Genomic DNA, 26443 nt, shown 5'->3' with positions numbered 1-26443 from the left:
CATGTTTGCCAGTTTGGAGAAAACAAAAAACAAAAAACAAAATGGAGGATGATTTTAATGAGCCAGATTGAGAAGAACACACAGCACTCACTGATGCTCACATTTCATTGGCTAGAATTTGTCAATTGACCACATCAACTTCAAACGAGAGTGAAAAATATAGTCTCACATTGTGTCCACAGGAAAAAGAAGCGGGTTCATTGGTGGCACCCAGCAGTCTTCTCCACTAACAATTACAAATATAATAAATTTGCTTTTTGCTAAGAATGAAAATTAACAAATATATCTCAAATAGCTACATTTGCTGGTGTTTTTTCTTTTTAAAGATTTGCAAGTCATAATTGCTTAAACCATCATGAGCTAATATCTTAAGGACACTGGGATGAGATTCACTGTCAGCAATAATAGATGTAAATACATATTTTAACTTCTCAGCTCTGATGAGACTATATGTTTTTTCAGCCTCATAACTAGTTGACAAAGAGCTTGTATTATGAATAAAGGCAGTGTCAGCTATGTGTTTTCTTATAGTTTACTTATGCTTGTATTTTTAGTACTATCTTCAATCTCCAGTTTATAGTCTTTTAAAGCCTGTTCCATTCTGTGCATAGGTGTGTGTGTGTGTGCAAGTGTGTGTGAAAACTAGAAAATTTAAGACTTAAACCCACTTACCAGGCACGCATTAAAGTATAAGTTCATCCCTGCAATTCCTGAATTTGTGGGCACTTACCCTTCCCTCAAGATACCCCATTTATCATATGTGACATGTGACCATCTAACATAGGGATGGGTGGTGGTACAAGTGTAAGTCCTTACATGAAACAGTAGTCAGGATACATTGTTTTATATTTTTAGACAAAAATCAATATAGAGTCCTCATATTTTTCCTGCATCTCGCCATCTACTACTCCCTATAGAGTATGTGCACCCTGTGCTGGAGTCCACTAACCCTAAAGAAAGAAAATGTCAAACCTCGTGTTCGTGTCAATCAAAGAGTGCAATAAAAAGATGATGAATGTTGGGATAATGGGAATTTGGGTAAACAGAATCCTTTGCCTAACATACTATTGATTGGAAAATATTTTGTGTCTATTGTGCTTTCAGATTTGTTTCTACTCTTTCTTGGAAGAGTCTAGCTTTACTTTGTTTCATTTTGTTTTAACCTTAGTAAATGCAAAATAGTGATTCATCAATGGAATTGAATTTTTAATTTCTAGGGACATTCCAAACAGCTTTCCTGAGATGGGCACTGATCCTTAAAATATTTTGGAATTTGAAAAAGAGGAATGCCTTCTTACCCATTTAAAATCCCTGGTTCTAAGCAATTGTTTCTTCAGTGAATATCTGGCATTATTTTAGTGTCTTAATTTTTAGTGTCACTTTTCAATGGCTGTAAGTGTAGACATTGAAAGTTGTATAGATTTTAGGATAACCTAGATTGGCAATAGATCCTTTAAACCAGTTTGTTTCTTTTCATTGCTTGGTTTATTGTGTTTTATCAAATCAAAGATGCCATCAACTGTAAGATATATATTTTAGATACTCTAAGAGAAAAATTAAGTTCTATCAAATATATCTTTAAAATGACATAAATTGTAAGACTCATTCTTATTTTGTATATGTTAAACTGTGGTAAAAATGTATACCTTAGAATTAATGAAATACAAAATATTCTACTGTCTTCCAGCAAAGGTTTCAGGAAACTTTAAGGATATATAAAGTGCAGAAAGATTAAAACATCTTAAGGGAAAATGCTTTTAAGAAAGCAAGATGAATGTAAGAACAAATAAGGAGCCAGGATTGAGACTAATTTGGTAATAATCATCATTACATCATATGCCTTCCTGAAGGGAGCATAAATTTGGGTGAAACTGTTTTGAAGTCAGTACAAAAAGGAAAAGGAAATCTTAATTTATTACGCAGCTTAAAATCATAAAATAAAATCAAACCAGTTTTTAAGAAGTATCAATATCCTTGGTAATGAACAAAAATTTATGTAATGTGAGCAACAATGATATCTCATCAATAACCTTAGAGAATACACAATGAGCATCCTATGACTTTGTGCAGTAGTGTCCTCCCATTGAGGTAAGTGGTATCACAATAAGTCAGTAGAAACACTTTTACCAGTGTCCATTATAATACTTCTTCTCTCCTGGCTTATCTGCTTTAATGTAGAGTGGTTGGTGGTTTGTACTAGGTGGTGAGAGAGAGACGGACTGAACATCCTTAAGCAAACTAAATGTTTCTCTCATGTAAGCTTTTGGATGGCAGTGATCTAGACCATACTCTCTGGAGGTTACCAAAAATGGAGCTTATCTGTGCTGCTATTTAAATATGAAACATCATGCCCTAATAGAGACTGGAAAAAATATTAGTTGATATTCTCTAGGGAAAATTGAGTTTCTTCTGAAGAACAGGTGCATAAAGAAAAGGCTGCTGTACTTTGTCTTGGCTCGTAGACACTACTGAAACACTTCCTAGGAAGTGAGTTCAAATCACATCTCACCGACAACATGAAAGGATGATCCAGTTCTCAAATGCTCTACGCCATAACTTGCAGCCACAGAAACTTTAGCCTAGAAAAATTTTAATATACGTATGACTGGCTATTCATATTGGCCATTAAAATATCTCACCCAATCATAGATATTTATTTGGGGAGTTATTTCTGAATTCTACTTGCTATTATATTCTTCAGGAAATGTATACCACAGCAACTGAGTTACAAGGCTTGCCTCATGGCCTTACTTAAAAGTTGAGGGTACATCTACAATAATTAATAAGTATAATACGTTAATTATAGGCTTTCTTTGTAGCAGTAATTAATTAGTGCCAGTTCAGTCCTATCTTAGATAATTAAATCATAAGACCATATCTTCAAGGTTTCAGAAAGCTGGTCTTCCAGGTCTCAGTATCAGTGGGCATGCATCTGAATTCTATGCAGTTACTATCAGATAATGGGGAGGAAATTTCAAAGACAAAGAGACAGACTAATTCTCTGGGGTTTTTTCCTCTATAAATTTTTAATGCATCATTAAAAGATCATTGTTTCTGACTTTTGAAACTGTGGAAGCATCAATAACTTTGGTTCTTATTATTTACTTCTTTTTTAATCTATAATAAGGTGTGAAGTTGTGCTTGAGAGAAATGATCCTTTCAACAAGAGATCCTGTTGTAGTAGTTTCTATTGTAGTAGTTTCTGTGAAAGTTTTATCTTAGTTTTTAATGAAGCTGAAATAAGTCTGTATTGTCACCTCCTTTTGCGTCAGAATTTGTATAACTTTGTTGGTCTGCCTTTCTCTCTGATGTGTACAACATACAACATACATATATCTTTAAATCTCACAAGTATTCTGCTCTAGGAAATAACTTCTAATAGAGTATACCAGAAGGTAAGCATATATCTTTTTATATATTTTATGAGGAAAAGGCACAAGCCATATTTGCACTTACTCTATCATTGCTAAAGGAATAAATCAGGTGGTTCAAGGAAGAATAATTTAAGAAAAACAACATTTTGATGTATTACTTGGCAGTTAATTTTTAACTGGTCATTAAAACCTGACTTAAGATTTCTCCTTAGAAGCTTGGTATTATCAAATATATTACTAGTTGAAGACTTAGCTTCTTCATATTTCAAGTTAGTTACACTAGTTTTCCTCTTTCAGGAAATTTTCATTTATCTTCAGTTGCTGCTGGAATAAATAGAGTGTTTTTTGTAATTTTGTCTTCAAACATTCACCCCGAAAATGTCTTGCTTTGGAATTTCTATGTTAATTTTTACTTGTTTTAAATTTTAATTCTTTTAGGTTGTGGCAGCAGTGTAAGCCTTCTCTTGTGTTAGCTGAGTAATCGTGAAGATTGAACTACCTTAGAGCAACACAGTAGAATTCCCAAAAGCTTAGTACTCGTATCTGCAAAGTGCACGAGTCTTTAGGCATCTAGCAAAACAATGCCCAAATTATCTCGCTTCTCCTTTACTGGTGTATTTCTGGAGAGCTCAACAATTTCACCATGTTTATATATGTATACTCTCACTTTTCCAAGTTCCTTGTGCCTCCATAATAGAGGAGATGCTTTCCCACCAAAAGACGGTGAATTGATTCACCAAGCTGTTTGTAAGGAATCATGATGTATCATGGCACCTAAAATGAGAGGAAGGGTTTACCTGTTAAAAGTCACTGCTGCCGGGTGCGGTGGCTCATGCCAGTAATCCCAGCACTTTGGGAGGCAGAGGCAGGCGGATCACCTGAGGTCAGGAGTTTGAGACCAGCCTGGCCAACATGGCGAAACCCCATCTCTACTAAAAATACAAAAAATTATCTGGGCTTGGTGGCGGGTGCCTATAATCCCAGCTACTCGGGAGGCTGAGGCAGGAGAATAGCTTGAACTCAGGAGATAGAGGTTGCGGTGCACCAAGATTGTGCCACCACTCTCCAGCCTGGGCAACGGAGTTAGACTCCGTCTCAAAAAAAAAAAAAGGTCACTGCTTTGTCTTTCACTTTTTTTCGCTTCAGCTAGACTCCTAGATAAATGTTTCTGCAAGTAAAGTTTATAATCCATACAAATCTAAATTGTATGCAACGAATGCAAAATGCCTAAGCCCAGACTTACCTGATCAGAAGCTCTGTGGGTAGGGTCCAGAAATTTGCCTTCTTACAGGAATCTAGGAGAATGTTAGGGATGATATAGTTGGAAAATAATTGTGCCAAATTTTAGCATTTCTTATATTTTAATGTGCATATGAATCAACTATTAGTAGGTCTGGGATGGGGCCTGAAATTCTACATTTCTAATAAGCCTATATAACACTGATGCTCTCCATAGCTCACTTGGAGTATCGGTGTCCTAAAGTTTTTCAGCTAGCTGCCCCATAGGTAAGGCTTAGACAAACTACAGTGTTGCTGGTTTCAGGAAGCAACAGAGTTGCTCTGTCACAAGTCTCAGGTCCTTCTCACATTTCAAAATCAGTGTAATGGAGTTTCCAAGACAAAGTGCCTTGATGCCCTGACTATTGCCTATTATTTTGGAGAAAGAAGTATTTCATGCCTGTTGAGCTTTTGCAGCCTAAAAGTAGAGTACTGATCAAGTAGAAGAGACACAGTCAAGTTGACAAATTGTCTTAAAATACAACATATCGCAAGAAAGAGAAATGAATGAAATGGTCTTGGCCACTGCACTACCGCCATTGTGCAGGAGTGGTGGGTCTACTTTTAGGACTTTAGGTCACGAGCAGTCTATACAAGCCTGGGTCTCAGTTTTATACTCACATCACACCATTAACATATCTGAAAACAGTGGTGCCTATTATCTGGCTATTTCTGAGTTTTCCACTGGCCAGTGTTCCTGGGACCATTATTAGATTAAGGTCGAAGGACCCTAGAACACTTACACTCTTACCTGTGACCTGCGGAATTTCTTCTCTTTAAGGAGAGGCAGAGAGATTGAGGAAATATTTGGGGTGGGGCTAGAGCAAAGTTGAGTATTCTTGTAGGTTGTGGTTAGGAAGTCTGCAGAGAGGAGGATGTTGAAGATTTAGCAGGAAGTTGGCACAGCTAATACAACAGTTCTGGAGGATGTGATTAGGAAATTAGTTAAAGGGGTGATGGTAGTAGCAGGCTTTTCCTGTTGGAGGAGGGATAGAGGTAAAGATGGGTACAGAAATAAGTGAGTTTGGTGGCCGGTAATATATGTTCCTTTTAAAGCTGTATGAGTTTAGAGAAGGAAATGATTATTGCTAAGAAAATTAACCAGGAGATATTTCCAGGAGGAAGTGGAATTGAGTCAATGGCACTAAATGTGGTAGAATGGTATTATAAGATAAAAATGATTTGATTTTAGCAACCTGTTAACTAACAAGAGGACTCTGCTACAGGAGGTGAGAGGATTACAGCAAATTTCACTGGGCTGAGAAATGAATGGAAAGAGAAACGGACATTTTGAACCTATGCTTTTCTTTTTTAAAAAATTGGCAGTGACTAATGAAATCTGAATTTCTTAACTTGGCTTTCAAAGCCTTGCAAAGTTTTGTTCCATTACATCTATCTAACCTTACTTTCCAAATAATTTATAGATTAGCTTATTCTCAATTAAGACTGATTTCCTTACTGCCTTGGAAAACATCAGCTCCATCTTTACATATGTCAATATTCATGCTATTACTACCAGTTTTTGTTGCAGGGACTTTGCTGTTTTTTTTTTTTTCTTTTTTTTTTTTCCATTTTTTCCCCTACTGCTTTACAAATGGATAGGAAAGAAGAATGTGTGTATCTTGAGTGATCCTTGCCTTGAGTGAAAGTTGAGAGTGGGAATTAGAGAGAATCCCTGGTTGGGGCAGAGGGAGGCCTAACATTCAACCAAGGATTTCCATAGAATGAAACATTTGTTTTGAGACAGAAACATGTTTTAATAACATATTCTCAGTGTTTGCTTACAAAGGGGTTTCTCTGTCAAACTCTTCCATTCACTGAAAGAAAACAGCTTATGATGTATCTTAAAGAAAGTATGCTTACATTTGCCTTTTATTTCTGGATTTCTCTACTTGTCCTCATAGGGCCCATGTTCTAGTAACATATTCTCAATGTCTGTTTACAAAAGTTTTTCTCTGTCAAGCTCTTTCATTCACTGAAAGAAAACAGCTTATGATGAATGTTTAAGAAAGCATGCTGATATTTGCCTTTTTTAAAATACAGATTTAGGGGGTACAAGTGCAGTTTTGTTACATGGATATATTGTGTAGTGGTGAAGTCCAGAATAAGCCATTTCTTACAAGACTGCCAACAAGCTGCATTAGACACTTAAAAAGTCTATAAGTACCATCTACCAAGACCTAGTGTCAGTCTGGATATCAAACTTACGCACAGATACCTGCAATTCCAGCAATTGGGCCACCTTGTGGCTCCCACCTTTAGATCAAAATGTGTTCCTGCTGCTCTGACTTCTCTAAGGCATCCAGTTATGCAGAAGGTGACTGCACTATTCATTAGAATTCATAATTCTGATACTCACTAACTGACTTGAGAGGTAGTAGGTGGATCCATGGGACAAGGTAGTCATTTTCTTCACTAAAAATCTTTGATTACTGATCTTTAGTGTATCTTGGTTCTTCATGACTGAGCAATTTCTTTTTTTAATTTAACTTTTAAGTTCAGAGGTACATGTGCAGGTTTGTTATATAGGTAAACTTGCGTGAAGGGGGTTTGTGGTACAGATTATTTTGTCACCCAGGTATTAAACCTAATGCTCATTAATTATTTTTCCTGATTCTCTCCCTCCTCCCAACCTCTACCCTCTGATAGGCCCGAGTGTGTGTTGTTCCCATCTTTGTGTCCATGTGTCTGAATCATTTAGCTCCCACTTGTAAGTGAGAACATGCAGTATTCGATTTTGTTTGCTAAGGATAATGTCCTCTAGCTCCATCCATGATCCTGCAAAGGACATGATCTTGTTCTTTTTTAAGCAACAAATTTTCTTATTATTCTTTACCCATAGAAGAGCATTGTTACATAGGAACCCTAAGATCTCCTATTTGGTTAGTTATAAGATTTTTGAAATACTTTTGTCCTTCTTTTGCTTTCAGCTGACACAAAAAGCCCTAATATGCATTTTCTAGACTGAGACTCTTGAATACATCAGATATTACAGGGCATTGCAGGAAGATAGGATAAAATAGTTGGTTAACATTTCACTAACATTTATAAACATATATTCATATATATAAATAATGCCTTTGAATGAAAAGACAACCAATAGGACACAAAAAATGTAGTGAGACAAATGTAGAGAATAAATACATTTTAAGATTATTTTGTCGTTTAGCAGCCTCTCATTGTTAGAAAGAAAAGCAAGAGGAGACTGGTGAGTTCTCAGGTTCCAAAGATACAGCATAGAGCACAACAACAATTCAGCCTTTTGTCTCTCTCGAGTCATGTGAATTTGAAGAAGTTTTTTTTTTTAACGTATGGTAACTTCTCTAAGCTGGGTTTCCCTACCCGTGAAATAACAAGATAGAACTGAAGTAGATGAATATGAACTTTCAGAATTTTAGGTGTAAATATATGCACAGCTCAAGAAGAATAAAAGCCTGTAACATCATGGGAAAAAATGACACTTCAGGTGGGAGAAAAGGAAAATGTGCAGTAGTGTAGAGTGGCATGCATTGTCATAGGGTGGCAAGAGAACGGGCATGGCAACTCAGGGGGAAGGAGTGGGACTAAATCAGTGAATTTGCATAGCAAGGGCTAGGCTGAGAATTCCCAAGAGTGGTTAGTTTAAAAAGATAGACCCAACTTTTTCACCTACTAATGGAGCTAAACTACTTTTGCTGCTTCCATTTAAACATTTGATATATTGGCCAGAAGTGGGCAGCAAGAGTCCTGCATATGCTAATCTTAAATAATCTGTCTCTAATTTACTGAAAAGTTTAAGTTTATGGTAAAAAGAGAACCGAACTGAATGAGAGGATATTTTAAGTTTACAGTAAAAAGAGAACTGATCCGAGTGAGAGACTTTCTTGCTTATTTACTGTGTAAATATCTCGAATGCTAATTGTAGAATAAACTGGGCAGAAATGACATCTTTTCAATCTTGAGTCTTCCCATCCAAGAATGCGGGATGTCTCTCTATTATGTAGGTCTTCTTTTATGTTCTTCACTAAAATGTTATCATTTTCCCCCATGAAACATTCTACATGATATGTTATGGTTATTTCTGATCATATAAATGTATGCTTCTTATGAATGGCATATTTAAAACCACATTTCTCCTTTGTTACTGCTCTTCCATTAGGTTTTTATTGTTTATGTTGTATTTGGCCACCTTGCTCTTCGCTCTTGTAGTAGTTGGACTTGTTTGTCTTTTAATTCTTTTTTATTTTCTTAAGAATCATATTCTCTATAAGTTAAGATGTAATTTAATGTTTACTTTTCTAATACTTATATATCTTCTTTATTTTTCTTATCTAATTTAATAGTTTCTCCTCCAATAAAACACTGAATAGCAGTGAAAAGCATTGACAATTGTTTACTCCAAGCTGATTATGACAGGAGCCTTTATGGAAGCCCATCCCTTTCTTTCCATTTGTCTCTTTTCCCTTTCTTCCCTTTGTGCTCTTCCACCCATGAGTACATGCGAGCTTTTACTAAATGAGGATTGATTTGCTTCTTCTGAAAGTAATCACATTTTTCTTAGGAACTTCCTGGTAATATTCCATGTTTTTCTTCCCCCCCCACCCACAAAACTGACATTTTCTACTAGCTTGCTATTATTTGCGTCACCAAAACTATGCCTAATGCAGTAATGCACCATGACATATAGAAGGCTAGAAATGTGTCGGCCCCTCCAGAAAATGAACCCACATTATAGTCGTGTAGCAATTTTGGTAGTCACTACCAGCTTCTACTTCTTTGAAATGTCAATTTATCTAAAATTAATAGCTCCTCTCCACCCTATTTTTTTTAATTTGTGAAGTCTAAAAAAAAATAGATTATGAAACATCTTAGAATTATGCATAAACTGAAAATAAATCACATCTCAGTGAGAATAGGGAGTATTTTCCTCTGATAAAAGGAGCCTGGCCTAAATGCAGATGGTAGAGATGGTTGCTGTGTTTGCTTAGGGGACTTATGTGCTTGTTTCCAGGTATTGGCTGTTCTGGGGAGTTGAGGTTCTTGGAAGAGTAGCGTGTTCATGTGTTAGAGTAAATCCTCATTAAGGAGAACGCTTCTGCACCTCAGAAAAGCAATCTTTGTGACAAGCTGTCTTTCTTTTTTTAATGGTTGCCTCACATGGGTGGCACTGAAAAGATTACAACGTGTTCCTCATGGCATACACATTTTACAGCTAAACCACTATTATCTGATATTCTTATATTTAATGATTTTGCCATTTTTTTGGCTAGTGTTTGTACTTAAATGGCCTTATAGAATCTTTCTTAAATTCACTGTACCTAATTATTTAGCAATCAAAAGAGAGCTGAATAAAACAGCTCCCAACCCTGCACTAATCACCTCTTAAGTATTGGTTCTATCTATACACATCATCTTAGCTTACATTTATTCAATCCTTTTTTTCTTTCAGTGTTATCTCTTTCTCTATAAACTGACCGGATATTAATTGTGACTTTGAGTCATCGCTTTGATTGCTCTGGGATTTGGAGTAAACCTCAGAAGCTAACTGCATTTGGAACTTTTTTGTAGACTGGCTTTCTTAATAACCTCCAATAACATCTTTAGTCTGCTAACCAGGATAAATATCAACGAAAATAAACCACAGAACCTACATTCTTGTGAAGCCGATAAAAAAAAAAAATACAGCAGTAAACATGACTGGCAACTTTTGTTGAACAGAATATGGAACAGTTGCATTCATTTCCCCTCCAAACTTCTCACTGGTAGAAAATAAAGGTTCAGAAGTTTATAGGAGATAACACGTTGCTCAAAAGATATTAGTAGCCTTTTTAGCAAATTAACTACCTCTAGATATAGTGTTAAAAGAAGTCTGGCAGTTGAGATAGATGTCCAAATTATGATACTTAGAAAAAGAGTAATAATACATTCAAATCTAATATGATTCTAGAAACTTTAGCTGGTTAACTAAACATTGAGTCTCAATCATTTATTTCCCTCACATAAAGTTTTCCATTTTATTTAGTTTATTTTTTTTTTTGGAGACGAAGTCTTGCTCTTGTCACCCAGGCTGGAGTACAATGGCACGATCTAGATTAACTGCAACCTCTGCCTCCCGAGTTCAAGCGATTCTCCTGCCTCAGCCTCCCAAGTAGCTGCGATTGTAGGCACCTGCCACCAGGCCCGGCTAATTTTTGTATTTTTAGTATAGATGAGGTTTCACCATGTTGGCCAGGCTGGTCTCGAACTCCTGACCTCAGGCAATCTGCCTGCCTCAGCCTCCCAAAGTGCTGGGATTACAGGTGTGAGCCACCACGCCTGGCAGAAATTTACCATTTTATTTGTATAAGATAAAATTCTAAATAGCAAAGGTCTTCGAAAGTCCTTGGAAAATAACACATAAGTACTGGGTGTTGGCTACTCATTATTTATTAATTGCTCATTCATCTCTGCCCTGACTTACAGAGCTCAGCACTGGATGCTGGTTCTCCTAGCTCAATACTCAGAGGTACTTCCATATTTGCTTTGCTTCCTTGCCACCCTGAGGCTGGGTACTCCAAGGAGCACTGTACCTGTCAGTCTGTAAAAGTGAGTGAACTTGAAGCTTTGACCTACTGGCAAGTATGCTATTTCTGGTTATTCATGTGCTTTTGTTTTTCCACAGGAAATAAATGATAACCATTTATTTGTATGATAATCCACATAATTTCACACTTTCCTTGATAAGGTTATGTGAGGAGGCTAAGTGATGTGCATTCATGATTTAGTATTGAAATCCCATGATTTAATAAACACGGAGATTTAGAAATTATGAGATAACATGACATTTCTAGACAGTTTTGCAAAGAAGTTTTACAGTTTTTCTTTTATATTTAAGGTGACTACACTTGTCAACACAAGCAACAAAGGCCCATCTGGTAAAAAGAAAGGGAGGTCAAAGAAAGCCCATGTACTAGCTGCCTCTGTAGAGCAAGCCACTCAGAATTTCCTGGAAAAGGGTGAACAGATCGCTAAGGAGAGTCAAGATCTCAAAGAAGAGTTGGTGGCTGCTGTAGAGGATGTGCGCAAACAAGGTAGGCAGAATGATATTATTGTTCAAGGCGGATCTATACTGATGTGCAAACAATGGCTTTTTCTTTAGAATCAATGGATATTTACTCAAAGAAGAAGTCTTACGTTTTTTCCTTTCTATCTACACTTGTCATTTTTAATGTTTGCTGGATGTGGTACATAGAGATATTTTCGTTGTTGCAGTATGGTACAGCTACAAACACTCCATGTCTGCTGTTACGTCAAATCTTCAAGTTGTTTCTTCTTGGTAAATGTAAACAGACTTTGTGTCAAACTCAGGCTTTAGGGAGAATGGGATGGGAAGACCTAACGTTTATAGAGTCAATGTAAAATCAGGTTTCTACGGATGAAGGGGGAGAAGAATGTAAAGTATTATAGGAGAATTATTCTTATTTTTCTGCGAGTCTCAAATTCAGGTTTTCAGTTCATAGATTTCCTCACAAACGTAGCAAGCTAGCCACTCATTAATAAATCAGCTACCTCTCTAGCTAGCTAGCTATAATACTGTTGATTTAGCATTTTAAAATTTTCATCTGTATAAAATATACAACATAAAATTCTAACTACGGCCGGGTGTGGTGGCTCACACCTGTATTCCTAGCACTTTGAGAGGCCAAGGCGGGTGGATTGCCTGAGCTCAGGAGTTCAAGACCAGCCTGGGCAACATGGTGAAACCGTGTCTCTACTAAAATACAAAAAATTAGCCGGGCATGGCAGCGTGCGCCTGTAGTCCCAGCCACTCAGGAGGCTGAGACAGGAGAATTGCTAGAACCCAGGAGGCGGAAGTTGCAGTGAGCCAAGATTGTGCCGCTGCACTCCAGCCTGGGTGACAGAGTGAGACTCCATCTCTAAAAAAAAAAAAAAAAAAAGATGAAAAGAAAAAAGTCTTAACTACTTGTAAGTGTACAGTTCAATACTGTTAACAATATTCATATCGTTGAGCAAGCAATCTCCATAACTGTTTCATCTTGCAAACTGAAACTCTATACCCATTAAACTATTCCCCATATCCTCCTCCCTGAAGCCTCTGGCAATCACCATTCTACTTGCTTTTTCTATGAATTTGACTGCTCTAATTACCTCATATAAGTGGAATCATACATATTAGTCTTTTTTTGACTGGCTTATTTCACTTAGCATAATGTCTTCAAGGTTCATAAATGTTGTGGCATGTTTCAGAATTCCATCGTATGTATATACCACATTTTGTTTATACATTCATCCATTCACGGATGTTTGGGTTGCTTCCACTTTTTGGCTCCTAGGAATAATGCTGCTATGAACATAGAGGTAAAGATATCTTTTCAATGCCCTGCTTTCAGTTCTTTTGGATATAGACTCAGAGGTGGTATTACTGGATCATATGATAATTATATTTTTAATTTTTCAGAGCCTGCATGCTGTTTTCCATAGTGGCTGCACCATTTCCATAGTAGTGCACTCTTACTAATGGTGCACAGCAGTTCCAGTTTCTCCAAATCCTCACCAACACTTGTTTTATTTTGTGAATTGTATCATCATAATTGGTGTGAGGTGATATCTCATTGTAGATTTGATTTATATTTTCCTAATGATTACTTATGTCGAAGAACTTTTTATATGCTTCCTAGGCATTTGACTATTTTTTTTGGAGAAATATTTCCAGTCTTTTGCCCATTTCTGAATCAAGTTGTTTGGTTTTGTTGCTGTTGTTAAGTTATAGGAGTTCTTTATATAGTCTGGATATTAGCACCTTATCAGACAATGATTGGCAAATATTTTCTCCCATTCTGTAGGTTGCCTTTTCACTCTATTGTGACCTTTGACACAGAGAATTTTTAAATTTTGGTTTAGTCCTACGCAGCATTGTAGTTGAAAGTTCTAAGGACCATGAAATCAGAACAGACACCTACTCCCAAGCTTGGTCTCTCTCCTGCATTTTCTGCCTTGAAGAATGCAATGCATATCTATTGAGTTGCACGTTGCATAAATCTTAGTGCCCTTCTTGTTATTTCCCTTTCCTTCCAAATATAGTCTATTGTAAAGTTTCCTAGATCTTACCTCCTATGTATCTGTTTAATGGACCACTTCCTGTCTTAGTTATTTAAAAGCACTATGTTTTCATGCCCCAGGGCCTTTATATATGCTGCCTCTTTCACACATTTCTACACTTCCCAGCTCAAGGAATACCTTCTCAGGGAAACTTTATCTGAAACTCCTGTCATACTTTTTAATGGGTTCTTTCCTTGTTACTTTTCACAGGATAATTAAGTATTTGTGAGGTGACTGTCTTTCATGCCATACTATAAATTAATAAAGGCAGAGACCAGACCATGTCTCTTTTGCTAATCATTGATTTTCAATGCTTAGTACTCATTAAATATTTGTTGAATTATTGAATTAAGAGGTGAATGAATGGTCTCTTCCAATTCTTCTTGCAAACCTACCACTGTATCAATTCACAGCTGGATATTTAGTACCTGGAAACACCAACCCTCCTTCCACACTAACAAATACTGTTCCCCTTCTGCCCTGTTCTTCCTCATCCTCTCCTTCCTCCTAAAAATTAATTTCATCTCTATTATACTAACTTAAATTATTACTTTAATTTGCAACGTTAAATGTGCCACATTTTATCTATTGTGAAGAGTATATTTGTGTATGTGTTTTGGCAGTGCGAAATCTTCTAAGTTTTCAGGTGCATTTGAAAACTGATATTCCTTCTGAATTGCAGATGGACGCTTGTTTGTTTTCATGCATCTATAGCCTGGATAGTTGTTTTATTTTTTTCTTTTGTTGTGGGTTTTTTAGGTTGACTGCCATATAATAAACTGTATGCACTTAAAATTTACAATATGATAAAATTTGACAAATGTATACATCCATGAAACCATCTTTGCACTGAAGATAGCAAAGGTATTCATAGTAGAGAGTGGTTTGATTGGCCCCGGGCCTCTTTTTAAAACATTTGTCTTCTATGATAATAAATTTTTCCCTTTAGTTTCTCCAAAACCTCTTAAGAATTCTTTTGTCATTACAAGTTAGTTTTCACACATTCTGTAGAAACTAATGTTTTCATTTTCTTGAAGCTTACACGAAATGGTGTTCTTGTGGATATAACATAATAAACAACACAGTTCTTGGCCAGACTATCCTAGGAGTATTAGAGTAACAAATTTCTACAGATGCTAATTTAAGACAGCTAACAATGGTTGAACTTCTAGGGGATATTTCAAGTTTTCTTTTTATATTATCCATTTCTTCTTACAAAACAATTCTATATCAGAAATGTTGTCTACATGTAACCTGTATAAAACTCAAATGCCACGTGCTCCTTCTCTTGAACAGTGTCAAATTCAAAGAAGCATTACTATAGTATGCAAAATAACCCAAAAAATGGGTAAAAGCCTTTAAAATTTGCTTTGTTATTTTTCATTCTGCAATCTCTTCCATACACCGCACATGCCTCTCAGGTGTGAGTGGTGCACCTCCTCACTGACAGCAAGGTCCTCAGTCTCTTGCTTGAATTTGATGCCGAGAAGCTCTTATCTCCATTCTTTCCATTCTCTAGCACAGCTCGTCATTATATAATCCCCTTAGCTTATCTGGCTTTACCTGATTTTCCTGTTTGCCCATTACCCAAATTTTATTTACCAATGAGAGCCTGCATTGATTTTCAGAGAGAGAGGTAGAGAGAAAGGAGCTTGTGGGGAAGGAATATGGAATGGGGCAAGATATGTAGTTAATGGAAACTTTAAAACACAGTATCTTTCCTTCTATCATAGAAATCTGTTTTCCAATATGCAAGATGATATTCAGAAATTATGGACACGCTGACATTTAGAAAACAATAACCTCTTTTAAACTACCTCCAGCAGCCATACATGACTTATTTATTAAATGATATGTTGTGGGAATGAAATCTGTTAGTTTTACTATTGCATTGTTTTTGTTTTTATTAAAAAGTATTGTCACTTTTTGTTTTCAGCATAAGTAAATGCCAATTTTCATATTGTACATGTCCATTTTCAGATTTTTAATATAGAACTGTTTTGTTTTTCTTTTGAAGTTTCACAACATTCATTATAATTACCCAATCTGTCAAGATTGTAGAATTATCTATTTAACTATGTTATTATTGTATTTCATATGGCTAAACAGTGTTATTTGAATTTCTTTATTATTAAATATATATATATATATATCTTTTAAACCTGGCTGCATGCCAGATCTCTAAAAGTTTTCAGTATGAGTGGTGACTATATTTTTACTCTAGAATATTCCAGTAGAAGATTTCCCTATATCTGTAAAAAAATACTGGAGTAGGTGTTGTGCTGAACCCCTATGGACTCTGATGGGGATGACGCCAGGATCACGGGGCCAAAGAAGAGACCCAGAGCCAGCAAATGAGACAGGGAGTTTTACTGGCGGGGGGGCTTACCTACAGGGGAGAAGTCTAGTGGCAGCAGGCTGGCAGAAGAACCATAACCATTTGTGAAAGGCATGCAGTTCATATAGTACTTTCACGTAGCACCATTTACCTAACAACTTTCACCTGGCAACCTTCATTCAACCCAAAACGGTGCCTCCATCCCCTCTGCACCCCATGTTCCACGGGCTGGGCTGCGGGCTCAGATGTTACTCATAGACAAGGAATGAATCTCTGGGTGGGCCACTCCCAGATTCCCTAGCTCGGCAGACACATTCAGATGCATCTGCCGTATGGGGTCATTCTCGGAGTATGCGTAAGTTTTTGCTCTCAGGTGTGTTTATATACAGTAGGCTTATGATAGCATTTATATTTAAAAGAAGTAACAAAAATAAATTGCCTAAAAGAGATATTGTATTCAAAACTTAGAACTCTGATGTTTTAGACTTTGGGAAAGATGGGATATCTAGTTTGGTGTGTGTGTTTCTGCCTTCCTATCTGTTCAATTATGACTAAAGTCATGTGATATATGCATATTATCTTCCTAATGTAAGTTTAAACCGTATCAGAATAGGAACAATGAGATTTATGTATTTCTTCTCCTGAGGCACTCGGCATGGTCCTCTAGCACATGGTAGGTGATATTCAGGAAGGAGTCTTGTGAAATCAGGAAAGCATTGGCAGTTTGGTTAAGATATCCAACTTCTAATCTTACTTTTACAAATAACTAGCTGAAAAGCTAAGTCACTTAACCAGTTTTAGCTTCAGTTTCTCCATTTTACAAATACAATTATTGTGTCTACCTAAATGAATTGTTTTACTAAATGAAGTCACAGGGGATTAAAAAAACTCTAAATGTTCTATAGATGTCAGAGTAGATTTATTAATTATAATTTATTAAATCAATGTATACTACCTATAGCAATGTGTACTATCTTTTGATTAGTGAGCAAGCCCCGGCCTTTCCAAGCAGGATGCTAGAGAGCTGAATCAGCATCTAATAGTCTTCATGAAGAAGATTGAGTAGCTCGGTATGGCTTACAGTTGGTGGTAGTTGCACGTGGTGTCCGCAAACTATGAGTGGATAGTTGTGCAGCTAGTGAACCATTCACAGAAAAGCTTCTTGAAAACAAGGAATGCAAAGCAGTTATTCCAATCATTTCTTCATATTGAAGCTCTGGGCCAAGGAAAGCTTAAATCGGGGAATTCCAGAACGTTTTCAGTGTTTACCACGAAGATTTTCCTAGACAGAAAACTTTTTTTTGACTATGCACTAATTGAGGGGTTCTCAAACTTTAGTGAATACTAGAATCACCTGGGAAGATCTTGAAATCTTTATGTCCAGGCCTCACCCCTCGTCAATTAAATCAGAATCTCTGCAGTTGGACCCAGGCTTCAAGATGTTTATAGCTCCTCAGGTGATTTCATTTTACAGCCAATTTGAGAAGAAGTGGACTAATCCCTTTCTTGCTTATCAGCCCTGCTTAGATTACTTATCAATCCATGGTAGTTATTTAGTGTTTCACATTTGGCAGCTGATAACAGGCAGTCATTATACAAGGTTTATGAGCTTATTGTTTACTTAGAAGTAGGTAGGTAAGGGCCTGGCGTGGTGACTTGCACCTATAATCCCAGCACTTTGGGAGGCCAAGGCGAGCAGATCACGAGGTTAGGAGATTAAGACCATCCTGGCTAACACAGTGAAAGAGAAGTCTAGTGGCAGCAGGCTGGGCAGAAGAACCACAACCGGGGGTTGTGGCAGGCACCTGTAGTCCCAGCTACTTGGGGAGGCTGAGGCAGGACAATCACTTGAACCCAGGAGGTGGAGGTTGCAGTGAACCGAGATCATGCCACTGCACTCCAGCCTGGGTGACAGAGTGAGACTCTGTCTCAAAAAAAAAAAAAAAAAAAAAAAAAAGAGGTAGATAAGACTTACCTAGGAGAAACAACTTGATATTCTATATTAAAATATTATGAATAGATATATCCTATGCTAAATGATGTGTTACCCAGCCTGAAATTCTGCAGGTACACAGGAATATGTGTTAAGTATATACTGGGCAGTCAAATGTATAGGGCAGTTAAATATTTCAGGAGTTGTGGAAAAAAAGATATATAGCTGAAATTAACAAGAAGGAGGTAATATTTAATCTGATCATTGATTAAAAATTTTCGAAGACCAGTGGGACAAGAATTGCAGGTTTAAGATTGGTGGGATAAGAATTTCAGGCTGTATCTAATTTTCAAAGGCATAAAAACAAGAATGGCATTGATAATTGGAGGTTGGATAAAGAAGCCCTGATTTGATGAAATGTTTCATATTCAGGTACAGTTAGAAATATAAGATGGCTGGGCAGGGTGGCACATGCCTGTAATCCCAGCACTTTGGGAGGCCGAGGCAGGCAGATCATTTGAGGTCTGGAGTTTGAGACTAGCCTGACCAACATAGTGAAACCCCGTCTCTACTAAAAATTCAAAATAATTAGCAGGGTGTGGTGGCTCATGCCTGTAGTTCCAGATAGGCGGGAGGCTGAGGCAGTAGAATCACTTGAACCTGGGAGGCGGAGGTTGCAGTGAGGCAAGATTGTGCCACTGTACTCCAGCCTGGGTGATGGAGAGACTCCATCTCAAAATAAAAAAAAAAAAAAAGAAAGAAAGAAGGAAATATGATAAGATGATAGAACAGATCCAGATAGGGAAAAGTATAGACAACATGATGAAAGGAAGGGAGAGAGGGAAGGAGGACAGAAGCTATCTACCTGGCTGGCTTCTACCCACTTAAATGATATTTTAAAAAGATTAATATGGCAACTTCATGAAAACCTGACTAAATTAGAGAAAAACTGGACCCAGACAGATTGGTTAGGTGTGATCATAATATCAAGGGAAATGAAACAAAATATAGTACTACTTTGAGGGTCCAGGATTGAGGAGGTGGTAATGGGAACAGAAAGAAGCTAAAAGTTGCAGGCATTACAAAAAAAGAATAAAATCTTTTTCAACTTACTGAAGGGGAGATAAGAGCCAAAATTTGTTCTACATTTTTGGCCCTAGGCTAATTAATTGGGAAGTCTTTAGGAGTGACAGGGGCAGTGGAGAGTGTACGGGTTTGATTTTAAACATAGATGAATGGGGAGGACCACCTGGCAGAAGGACAATGCCATGGTGAAATAGAGAAATTTGGAAGTGCTTGCCAATAGAAAGAGGAGAACAGAGGGATGAAGGTATAGTTTTGGAATAAAGAACAAACTAGTATTAGAAAATGAAGTAGAAATAAATTAGGGAAAGCAATCCCCTGAAAAATATCCAGCGAACAAAGACTCCTAAAATCCAAGGGAATAGGATGTTTCTTAAAGGAGATAGTGATCACTCTAGACTCTAGAATGTTGTTGTAGTCATATCAGAGTGTTCAGAGATTGTGGAGAATGAATAATGCGAAAATGCTTTGGATTTAGCTAGACAGGTGTCATTAATTATATTCAAAAGTGCATTTTCAGGAAGCCACAAGGGCAATAGCTAAATGAAAAGAAGGAATCCATCCTGAAGGAACAGAAAAGATGTTGAAATAATTGATGTAGGTAGGAATGCTAACTAGACTCTCTTTTGGTTATCATTGCAATACATATTGAAGGTATTTCTTTTTGCCTCTCATAGTCTGGTACTCAACTAAGGGCCCCTTTGTTATTATTTTATGTATCTCTGGAGCCTGACACAATGTCTGCACATAGTGAGCACTTCAGGCATGCATTAGAAGATCGTCACAGAGTGGAAGGAGAGAAATGGAGAGGAGCAATGGGGAGACATTAAAGGCAAGCACAAAATTACAACTGTTTGCCTGCTTGCTTATTGTTTCCAGCCCAAAAAAGAAGTATCAGGGTATATATGAAGAGAAGGAGCCATAATTATAATACAAAGAAAGACGGTTCAGGGTTGCATGAAGTGATGCAGAGAGGAAATTTCTTTATCTAGAAAGCAGGTAGGGAGGAGAGATAATCCCAAAAATGTTTTGTGGAAAAAGTAAGAGCAAAAGCAGATTAGATGAAATGATCTCGATTATTTTGAACAAAGACAGAGGTGTTTTTAATGGACCATGGATAGCTGATACTTGACCACTATTGGAGATGTTTTTCAATTTTTTGTCTGTTACTGCCATCTGTGTGGATCTCCCGTACATTTTTAAGGGATTTTATTTACTGAATACAGCTGACGATTACTCCTTTCTTGGATGCTGCTGAAAAGGCCAATTTTTATGAGGCATAATTTGCCTAAGAATTTTTTATTTAATTCATTTATATGGTATGTAACTGCATCTGTTAAAAATGGGGTGTTCACATACGGTAGTCAGTAATCTTATTCAATTTGAAATAGATTTGAAAGCTGTGCTTTGAATGATAGGCATTCTTTCTCAAATTTTCTCAATAGGCAAATCCATTTAATGGTGTAACACAGCATTGGTTGTATGCCATAGGACTTATAGAGAATCCTTAAAACACCTCCTCTGTCACCCCGTTATTATATCTCCACATTCTCTTAAGCCATGGAGCAGTTGCTTATGTTTCCTGCCTTCATTCGACAACAGCATTTTCACATTGCCCACTGTCTGTCTGAGCAATAACAAATCCAAACAGCTAAGATATGACCATGCCACCAAGGTGTATTTGGCCAGCGTGTAGATGAGATGTACATGGTCCTAACTCAAAACTAAGGGGAATCTTATGGAGCAGAGTGACAAGGAGGGGCAGATGAAAGAAGAAGCTTCTTCATGGGACCATTTCCTAAATGAAAGTGATGGCCAAGCCATTCACTTCTCATGCAGTATTTTCTTTGTTATGACATAACCTCAAATGTGAAGTGATATGGTGATATCAACAAGTTCCACTATTTTCTTTTCTTTTTCTCTTTTTTTTTTTTTTTTTGAGATGGAGTCTTGCTCTGTCACCCAGGTTGGAGTGCAGCGGCGTCATCTTGGCTCACTGCAACCTCCACCTCCTGAGTTCAAGCTATTCTCCTGCCTCAGCCTCCCAAGTAGCTGAGATTACAGGAGTGTGCTACCATGCCTGGCTAATTTTTGTATTTCTAGTAGAGACAGGGTTTCACCATGTTGGCCAAGCTGGTCTCGAACTCCTGAACTTGTGATCTGCCCACCTAGGCCTCCCAAAAAGCTGTGATTACAGGCCTCAGCCACTGTGCCTGGCCTCACTATTTCATTTTTATTCAATCGATATTTATTAAGTAAATGATGACCAATGGGCTAAGACAGAGAGCAAGACTGAGAAAACATGACAGAGCATGACAGAAAGGTCTCCTTCACATATCTGAGAGGTCATAAGCCCTTGCCTCCTAATGACCTGGTGCCTCCCTGCTTCTCACCCTCTTTGGTGGTGTGGTGTTAGTGGAATGAGAGGACCCAACAGAAACTTCAGTTGATGCCAGCTGTGTGAACTCCTAGGCTGAGAGCTGGTCAGAGACTACTTCCCTGACCAGGAAGCTCCCTCTGTCACACAGCCCTGTCCCTCCTCCTTCATTTGCCCTATAAATACATAAAGCAGCACAGTGTGGGGATGGTGGGCATGTTCTCGCTCCTGCAGCACTTTCCGCAGGGGTCAGCCTCTCTAAAAACAAGAGTTGCGGGAGGTGGCAGGATTCTGTTACTCCTCTGTGTGTCCTTTTCTCAAGTATCCCTGGCTTTATGCCTCTACTCCTTATACCCTGAATACTTGAGTCTCCTAGGATATTGGGCTTCCTTTCTGTGCTGTGCGCTGACTCTTCACTGCTGCCTGACTGCCTCTGTATGGATGGTACCTTAGTTACCATGTTCTAGTATGGGTTCTTGCTGGTCTTAGGGTAAGATTTCACTCCTGTATGGGGAGCGGAGGGGATGTTTCCACTGAAGGAGGATACCTTTGGGGAAAGAAGAGTATTCTAGGACAGAAAATGGGGATACAAGAAGCAAATCCTAGGTAAGAGACGGGAAGATAACTCATTTATCTTCCCTCTACGGATCTCACTTCATTGAGCCTGGACTCTGCTGAGTGTAGATCCATTACTTTTTAAAATGATACTATTCACAGCCGGGTACAGTGGCTCATACCTGTAATCCCAGTGCTTTGGGATGCTAAGGTGGGCGGATTGCTTGGGTTAGTAGTTCAAACCAGCCTGGGCAAGATAGCAAGACCCCCATCTCTACAAAAAATAAAATAAAATAATGAGCTGGGCATGGTGGTGCACACCTGTGGTCTCAGCTACTCTAGAGACTGAGGCAGGAGGATAGCTTGAGCCTAGGAGTTTGAGGCTACATTGAGCTATGATAGAGCCACTGCATTTCAGCCTGAGTGACAAAGCAAGAGCAAATGATACAGTTTGAGTAATGTAATAAAGTGCATGTGTGCTAGATCCAGCAAGGGCAGACCTTGAAGTTGGAATGGAGGATGTCGTTCTTGAGTCTATGAGTGCAGCTGAGCTAGAGATCTGATGGTGCTCCACTATGTCCATACACTGCCACTCACTGTCCTTCCAGTGGCTTCTCCTCCCCTTCCTTATAGAAACTTCATTTTACAAGTGTTTCTCAGAGTGAAGTTCACAGACCACCTGGTTCAGAATTCCCTGGGTGGGTATGGGAGGAGTCCATGAAAATTCATCTTGATAAGTCTAGCCATAACTCCAGATTCAGTATGTCTGGGGTGACCCTGTAAATTTTATTACTAGATAGCACCCCAAGTAAATCTTATGCTTCTAAAGTTTGAGAATCACTAATAGCCTAAGTTTAATACATCGTTATCAACATCATTTTAATTAGTTAGGTCTCTTTTCCATGGAAAAGTATGCTATCTAGGAATGAAATCAATTCTCAGAAGGTTTAACATCAGAAGTTTAAAAAATACCAAAAAACCTAGAGATGCATACAATGACAAAAAGACAAAAAGAAGTTCGATGTGAAAATATGAAGAAAAATGCATACACGTGAAAATGTCATATACCCTTAGGATTCATCTTAATGCAAATTTTAACATTTGCAATAGGTTCATCTGTTGCATATTTTTTTAAATAAAATATATTTGTATGCCAAAGTTTGCATTAGCTGAGGGCCCAGGAGTACTTCAGGTCAGCACAGAGCCCTTTGTGTGGCTTTTATTGCAAGACATTGGAAGATAATGGCATATTATTCTTTCACCTGACCTCTCTTTCTGGAACCCTTGGCTTTTGAAAATGCTATATTCTTTCAGCAAAAATAACAGCAACAATAGCAATGGTTTATTGTTTGCCACTCCATTTGTAAGAAACTTTGTATATAGTCTCTCAAAGTCATCCTGTTTGTCATTTGAAGCATTATCCATACTTGTATAATATGACACTGATACTGATATCCATGTGCATTGATTACTTCTGCAAATATTTTTTGAGTTCTATGCACAGGCACTATTTTGGGTGCTGAGAATATGAAATAAAGAAAACATACATTATCTGCTAATAAGAATATTACATTTTGAGATGAGACAAATAAGTAAAATATTAAACAGGGTGATGATTATAGGCTATGGAAGTGCAATTTAAAAATGAAACAACCAAAAGCATGATTCATGAAAAAAATTGATAATTTGAATTTCATATTAAAACTAGAAACTTTGGCACTGAGAAACATAATACTAAGAGAATATAAACAAGCCATAAACTGCAAGAAAAAACTGGTAAATTACATATTTGATGAAAGACTTATATCCATAATATACAAAGAACTCTTAAAATTGCACAAGATAACCAGTAACTCAACATAAAAATGGGTGAAAGCCCTGAACAGATACCTCACCAAGGAAGACATGCAGATGGCAAATAAGCATAAGAAGCAATGTTCACCATCATTTGTGATTGGGGAAATGCAAATTAAACAACAATGAGATTTTAATATCCTTACTAGAATCACTAAAATCTCCACAACTGACAATACAAAATGTTGGTGATATGTGGAGCAACAGGAGATGTCATTCATTCAGATGCAATATGATATAGCCACTTTGAAGGACAGTTTGGCAGTTTCTAAAATAAAACTAAACAGATTTAATTGCCTTATAACTCAGTAATCACAACCCTACATATTTACTCTGCTGATTTGAAAACATCTATTTATATGGCATCACCTAATCTTGTTCCATTTTCTAAAATAAACTTAGAATAATTTTAGACTTATGGAAAATTTGCAAAGATAGTACAGAAAATTACATATACTCTACACTTATTTGTCACAATTAATAAACCAATATTGATAGATTATTAACTTAGCAGAGCATAATAATAAAAAACCATAATCACAAACCTTTCTGTTGATATGCTTAGCAAAAATGGCAAGAACAAACACAGTGTGAATGCCGAACTATTCTTATTTTTAAGCTGACTTGCAAAGAATGGTAAATTATACATCTGTATGAATAAGAATCAGAAATCTAGTTTAGAAGATTGCCAATTCAGGACTGTTTCTTTTAATACCCTTTTTTGAAGTCTAAACTTACCAGTCTAAGTAAAACCATTCTTGTGTTTCACAGAAAACATTTAAAGAGGCATGCAAGGATATACAAAATACAGAAAGAGAATAAGAAATCCACGGAAAAGAGAAAAGACAAATATGGTCGAAGACTCAAGAAGAGTCAGGGAAGTGACTAATGCACATATACATTAGGGCCTGTGCATCCTGTGCAAACCTGTCCACCCGAGAACACAGCCACAGATGGCTCAATGGGTGGGGCTCGCTTTGCAGTAGAGTCCAGGTTCAAATTCCAACTGTAGTTTTTATGGTGCCTGCGCTGTGCGACCTGGGAAAATTATTTACTCACTCTGTGCCAGTGTGTTCATGAGTTCACTGGGGCTTATCTTACATTCATTCCAGCACTGCTATGCAGAGCAGATGATAGGATGCATGTAAAGTACTTAGCAACAGACCTAGCACACCTCAGACTTGAAAAACCTGGTGGACGTTGTCTTTATTGCTAACGTCATTGTTATTCTTGCTACAACTGGACAACAGATTGGGCTCTTAAGCTTTCTAACACATCAGTTGTAAAGTTAATGACAAAATTGTATTTTTAATCATAAAATGATCTTTCCGATAGATCATGAAACTATCTCCATTTCATGTAATTCACTTTGTTTTAAGGAAAATTCCTTAAACAAAACGTTTGATTTGTGCATAAAATACTCTATGTTACCACATAAAGATAAAGAAACCTGGTTATCAAGCATTTTCTCTCTAAAAGCTAGGTCTGTAATTCAATCAAAAATGCATTCGATATAAACATCTTGAATAAAAACCAGATAAGATTGTTGAAGACGAAGCTGATTCACTGATGTGTTCTAATTCTGATGTCAGTGACTTGATGCAAACCAGGCAGTCTTCATTAACTCTGGACCTCTCAGAAACCAAGGCTGGGCAAGCGTGCTTCTAGATGTGACTCTTCTTTTTTTAAAACAAAAATAATAATAATTTCAAGATTTATTTCAGATTTGGGGAGTGCATGCACAGGTTTGTTACCTGGTTATATTGTGTGGTGCTGAGATTTGGGATACAGTTAACCCCGTCACCCAGGTAACTGAGCATAGTACCCAAGTTAGTTTTTCAGCTCTTGCCCCCCTCCTTCCTTTCCTCCTCTAGTAATCTCCAGTGTCTATTGTCACCATCTTTATGTCCATCAGTATGCAATGTTTAGCTCCCACTTACAAGTGAGAACATGTGAAATTTGGTTTTCTGTTCCTGCATTAATTCACTTAGGATAATGGCCTCCAGCTGCATTCATGTTGCTGCAAAGGACATAATTTCATTCTTTTTTATGGCTTTGTAGTATTTGCTATTGTTTAGGTACCACATTTTCTATATCCAATCCACTGTTGATCAGTACCTAGGTTGATTCCATGAGTCTGCTTTTGAAAAGAAAACAAACAGGTCAAGGTTAAACCATGCTGAATCTTGTTAGGTGCATGTTAATAAAAGGTCTCAGATGACCAGCTCTTTGGAGTGATATATAGGCAATATGGAAAAATCAGATCTTACAATAAATTATGGAGATGTCAACCCAGCATTGTGGGGCTAAGCAGACACATTAATCATTAGAAAGTGGTAAACAGAAAGAAATGCAGAGGCTGAATTACCTCATCTTAAACTAAAAATCATAATGCTTGACACTGTATGCCTACTCTTTTGTTACCACAGTTAAAAATGAATGAAAAGCCACGAGACCAGCCTGGCCAACATGGAGAAACCCCGTTTCTACTAAAAATACAAAAAATTAGCCAGGCACGATGACGCGCGTCTGTAATCCCAGCTACTAGAGAGGCTGGGGCAGGAGGATTGCTT

At 37.4% G+C, this 26443-nt stretch overlaps 1 protein-coding gene and 1 long non-coding RNA gene across 9 annotated transcripts in view; one reads left to right on the top strand and one right to left on the bottom strand.

Annotated features, from left to right (window-relative positions):
- CTNNA2 (catenin alpha 2) overlaps positions 1-26443 on the top strand; it is a 1472650-nt gene that overhangs the window by 547700 nt on the left and 898507 nt on the right. For all 5 annotated transcript variants that reach the window (XM_054678551.2, XM_016948864.3, XM_016948863.3 and 2 more), the window contains one exon: positions 11506-11701. In XM_054678551.2, the coding sequence (XP_054534526.1) occupies positions 11506-11701 (196 nt within the window). The remainder of the gene's footprint in view (positions 1-11505; positions 11702-26443) is intronic.
- LOC104005050 (uncharacterized) overlaps positions 1-26443 on the bottom strand; it is a 62456-nt gene that overhangs the window by 5096 nt on the left and 30917 nt on the right. For 2 of the 4 annotated variants that reach the window (XR_008546459.2, XR_008546462.2), the window contains exon 4: positions 4618-4669. This is a non-coding gene — a long non-coding RNA (uncharacterized LOC104005050). Of the gene's footprint in view, positions 1-5; positions 227-2509; positions 2580-4617; positions 4670-26443 lie in introns of those variants that run through there. The other 2 variants (XR_008546460.2, XR_008546463.1) reach the window with 2 other exon arrangements.

This window comes from Pan troglodytes, chromosome 12, assembly GCF_028858775.2.
Source record: "Pan troglodytes isolate AG18354 chromosome 12, NHGRI_mPanTro3-v2.0_pri, whole genome shotgun sequence".
In the NCBI taxonomy this organism is placed as follows: Eukaryota; Metazoa; Chordata; class Mammalia; order Primates; family Hominidae; genus Pan; species Pan troglodytes.
This window is presented reverse-complemented; position numbering and strand designations above follow the sequence as displayed.